Below are 4,985 nucleotides of genomic sequence, written 5' to 3'. Positions count from 1 at the left end.
GCAATAGCAAGAAACTGCAGGATCTCTTAAACCTAAATAAAATTAAATCCTAATTTCTAATTTTAAAGAAATTAGTTTTTTTCCTTCATTCTGCTCAAAAACCCTCAAGATGTGTTCAGTGCCAAGAGAGGTCACACTAAACACTGACGATGCCTAAAGAAGACATATAGTCCTTAAAAAAAAAAAATATATATATATATATATATATATATATATATATATATATATATATATATATAGTAGGGATGCACCGATACCACTTTTTTGGAATATGAGTACGAGTACGAGTACTTGCATTTCAGTACTTGCCGATACCGATACCGATACCAAGTATAAAAAAACATGATTTAAATTTACAAATAACAGCTTTAGTAATATAATTTAACAAAAAAACAAGGGACTAGTTTTCCAGTTCATTGTAAACTCTGCCTCTTTGGACAACACAAGAGGCATTAACCCCTTACACGCCGCTCAAACATAGACATTTCGCAGACCTTGGTATCGAACCCTGGTATCGGGGGACTTTTAATGAGTACGAGTACTTTAGAAAATGTGGTATCAAGGCCGATACCCGATACCAGTATCGGTATCGGTGCATCCCTAATATATAGATTAATATAGATTAATAGATTTTAAAAAATGTTTACAAAAATCAATTTTTCACCCATTTATTTTTTGGTCATTTATGTATATTTTGAAATATATTTTAAACAATAAATATATTTTAAAGCATTTTTAATCATGTTGAATTGAAAAACTTTGTATGTTACAAACCTGTTAACAAAACAGGAGGTTTAAAAAGATTAAAATTAAATATATTTTCAACTGCAAAAATATACTTATAATTAACTTTTATAAATAAATAAACTTTCATATTTTGGCCAGGAAAAATATAGTTTTTCGTCATATGGGTTGTAAAATTAAAAATGTATTTGGTGGCCCTGAAATACATTTTGAAATATATGTTAATAGATTAAGGTTAAAACAAAATATATTTTTAAATTCAAAAATATATTTAATTAACCTTTACTTTCTACAATGTATTTCGCACATATTTAAAAATATTTTTGGCCAAAGAAATTTATTTTTTGCCCTATGGGCCAGGCAAGAAGTGTTGCTTCGCACTATGTGTATAAAAATTAAACACATTATTTTCAATGAATGTACACACTGGCGACGGGTGACGATGGCTGTCCGCTGTGACTCTAGACGCTGCTCAAATCCCTACTGCACCACTCACATATTTAAGATTATATTTGTCCAAAAGGATTAATGAATAACATACTGTAGGTTGGTAACACATATTTTGCATCTGGAATTTTTTGCACTCTGTCAGACTAAGTTTGCACTATTAAATGTGCACGTCCGGTGTGCGATACCTGTGAGTTGTCATACACATGGCCCTTCTTGCTGGTTGTGCGACATCCTTTATGCTACCCACTTGAGTGCAATGGTTTGTTGCAATGGAAGATTCATCAATAATCATATCTGTGAAGTCTCATAATCAAATTATGAGGGTAGGAGCATCAAAGTTTTATTTTAATCTACTTTGATTTATGACATGACCTTGCTCAGTCAATATTAAAGATATAAATGTTTTTATTACTGTAGGATGATTTTATGTAGAAACAGTAAATCACAAAAATGACTTTAGCTGTGTTTCTACAGGCAGGATTACATATACCATACTCAAGAGATACTGATTCAGATCTCAAAGTTCAGTCTGAATATTTAAACATCTTTTTTATTTTGTTCCCAAACCATTTTCTCTAGAGCGCACAAACACGAAGCCCATTCTCACTGGTACCCATCCTGTCAACACAACTGTGGAGTTCGGTGGAACGGCCTCTTTCCAGTGTAAAGTCCACAGTGATGTGAAGCCAGTGGTCCAGTGGCTGAAGAGAGTTGATCCTGGCACGGAGGGCCGCTATAATTCCACGCTGGAGGTAGGAGGGCAGCATTTTGTGGTGCTTCCCACTGGGGACGTGTGGTCCAGACCTGATGGTTCTTACCTCAACAAGCTGGCCATCGTCAAAGCGCGCGATGAGGATGCTGGGATGTATATCTGCCTAGGAGCTAATACTATGGGCTACAGCTTCCGCAGTGCCTACCTCACTGTGCTCTCAGGTCAGTAAAAGATTGTAGACACATAAACAGTTGGCATAACTTTTCTATCCTCCAAGATGAAGCATCAGCTTTTATCATAAAAGTAATTATTCTGAAAAATTAATAATGAAGGCAAAAATTTTATTTGGTATGCTTTTTTGTAAACAGGTCCTAAGGAGACACCTGAGATTCCAAGGCACATCAGTCCTGGTCTGCCTTGGCCATTGATCATTGGCATCCCAGCTGCAGCCCTTCTGATTGTGGGAGCCATCGTGCTCTGGTTGTGCCACAGCCGTAGACGCCAGGGCTCTTTACCTCCCAGACCAATGCCTTATCGAGAACATCACATTCCAGACAAAGAGCCCAGTACACCGAGCAGCATCACTGCTGACCTGCCCAGCCAAAGACTAATGACTATGGTGCCTCCGGTCCTCAGTGGTCCACCAAAGATTTATACCAAAGTCTACACAGACATGCATACGCACACTCACACACACTCACACATGGAGGGAAAAGTGCACCAGCATTTCCATTACCAGTGTTAACCAGTTGGCTTTATCCATTGACTTTCATCTGTTGACCAGTGCTGCTGTCTCTCTTCTCATAAGCTTTTTAAGGACCACAGACATATTGTAGGACTACATAAGAAACTAAAAGTAGCGATTAATGGGGATCTCTAAAGGAATGGACCAGCATTCCTGATGTGTTCATTCGGGTGGATCCCATTTACTTCATGTCTCAGGTCAGGAACAAATGCATAATGCTGTATAGCAACAGTGGACTTATATTTTCCATTAGGCTTTTGGGGCGGTTTGGAGAAGTAACGCAAGCAAACTGAAAACAATACAGGTAATTATTGATATTCAAAGCCAAACTTTTCACAAGACGTACAAGGAAATATTTTATATATGGGGAAACTGTGATGATATCTATGAATGCTAGTAGCACTAGCAAGGCTGTTTACAAAGTGTTAATGTCCGTAAATTAGTATGATGTGGTTTTTCTTTTTCCTTCTTTTGATTGTTATGTATTTTGTTACATTATATTGTGAAGAAATGATGCAAAGAGTTTAGGTACTGATGTCAGGGATGGTTGACTGAATGGAAAGGGGAGTAAAGCTTTTTCTTGTATTAGCTTTAAAAGGAATTTTGTGTGTGTATACATTTAGTCTTGCAGTATTACTTTACCTTCTCTATGCCAAAGCAAATCACACTGTTTTTGCAAACTGTATTTTATTTTTAATAAATTGTGTAAGACTATTATCATTGCAACATAGGTGGGCTGTAACAATGGCATTAATATTTGATAATAGTCCAACCAAAGCTTGTCACCAGACTTATTGCTGCCTTTGTGAGCCATGCTCTCTACAGTATACAGAGTTTATAAATATGAGAACGTGTTTATCTGAGATACTGCATGCTGCAATTTTAACATTGGTGCTCATGTAAGTGTATTTTAATAATATTTTTGTAAGAAATAAAACATTTTCTATTTTCCCCCATGCATTTTTAGTTTTACCCCCTATAGTTCAAACTAAAGTTTGCATATTTTTGGTGGGAATTAAAAGTTGGATGCCACCACAGTGGCTGTTGACTCTGTGCACCCTCCCTGACACGGCCTCAGACCGATGTTAGTTCAACAGGCCGAGGAATGCAATGAGAAAATCAAGTTATTCTTTTCGACACCAGGAAAGAAGGGAAATATTCCCAGCAGGATTTTATGGGTATTAATATTGGGATAGGGTTACGCAGATGGGCTGCAGTTTATAATGCTGTTTCCTCCGTTTTCCCTGTGGATGACAAAAGTAAGAAAAACTCTCGCTTAACACCAAAAGCCCCAAAGGTGAGTTCAGACCGAGCCCTGGACATTTGACCTGAAGAAAGAAGATTGAAAGAAAAAGAGAGAAAATTGTATATATTTAATTTGTAATGTTTCATTTTGTCAATAAAAGAACTGCCAGTACCTGAACTGCATTTATTGTACACCAGCAATGTAGCCAAGGAAGGTTAGTGCGCCATCTTGAGGTGATGTTTGGTCACCACTAAGAATTCAATACTGCCATTTGCAATCAAACATACATCCAGATGTGCAGCCTCTACAAATATTTTTGTGGTGCCAGTGACTGCCAACAGAAGTGTGTTTTACGTTGCCTTTGGTAACGTAATGTTATAGAAATCAGCATTAAACATAATCTCATGAAATCAATAATATGACTCATAATGGCAGTATTGCAAATGAATAATTTATTATGAATGACTGCACCCCAAAAAGTCAAACAGAGTAAAAATTGTAAATGGACATACTGATTCTTTCCCAGCCCTGTTTTACGTTTTTAAGTGTACATTATTATTGTAATCAAATGTTCATAGTGTCATAATTTTTTCAAAACATAATAAAATCTTGATCTGTTAGGGCGGTTTCCCAGACAGGGATTAGACTAGTCCTAGACTAAAATAAATTTAAGAGCTGTCCAAACTGAAAACAACTTGCACTGGCATATCTTAAAATACATCAGTGCCTTTTGTTTGGCCTCAAAATGCACAAAAGTAATGTATTTAAGGCATGTTTGTTAAAACTAGTTATATTTCCTAATTAAACTAAGGCCTAGTCCTGGTTTAAGATAATCCCTGTCCAGGAAACCACCCCATAATGTAATGAAAAATATTACATTATGTGAAATGTATTAAATTATAACCTCACTTATTATTAGTGGTGCTTGCATTTATGCAATACATTGTATAGAGACATGGGGGTGGGCTTGTTTCACTAAGCATAATCATTGGTGGATGCCAATTCTCTTCCTAGCAGCCAAACAGAGAACCCTAGCAACTGTTTAGCAAGACCTATATCTTTGTATCGGAAGATACGTGGGTGGTCTC

The 4,985-nt window shown here is 36.5% G+C and overlaps 1 protein-coding gene across 1 annotated transcript in view; it reads left to right on the top strand.

The window, feature by feature from the left end:
• fgfrl1b (fibroblast growth factor receptor like 1b) overlaps positions 1-4,005 on the top strand; it is a 37,387-nt gene extending 33,382 nt beyond the window's left edge. The window contains exons 6-7 of the mRNA XM_065273417.2: positions 1,774-2,127; positions 2,275-4,005. Coding sequence (XP_065129489.1) covers positions 1,774-2,127; positions 2,275-2,651 — 731 coding nt within the window. The 3' untranslated portion in view covers positions 2,652-4,005. The remainder of the gene's footprint in view (positions 1-1,773; positions 2,128-2,274) is intronic.
• Positions 4,006-4,985: the final 980 nt, after the last annotated feature.

Source organism: Paramisgurnus dabryanus, chromosome 16 (genome assembly GCF_030506205.2).
Source record: "Paramisgurnus dabryanus chromosome 16, PD_genome_1.1, whole genome shotgun sequence".
Classification (NCBI taxonomy): Eukaryota; Metazoa; Chordata; class Actinopteri; order Cypriniformes; family Cobitidae; genus Paramisgurnus; species Paramisgurnus dabryanus.
The sequence above is the reverse complement of the archived record's forward strand: the minus strand, read 5'-3'. Positions and strand labels throughout refer to the sequence as shown.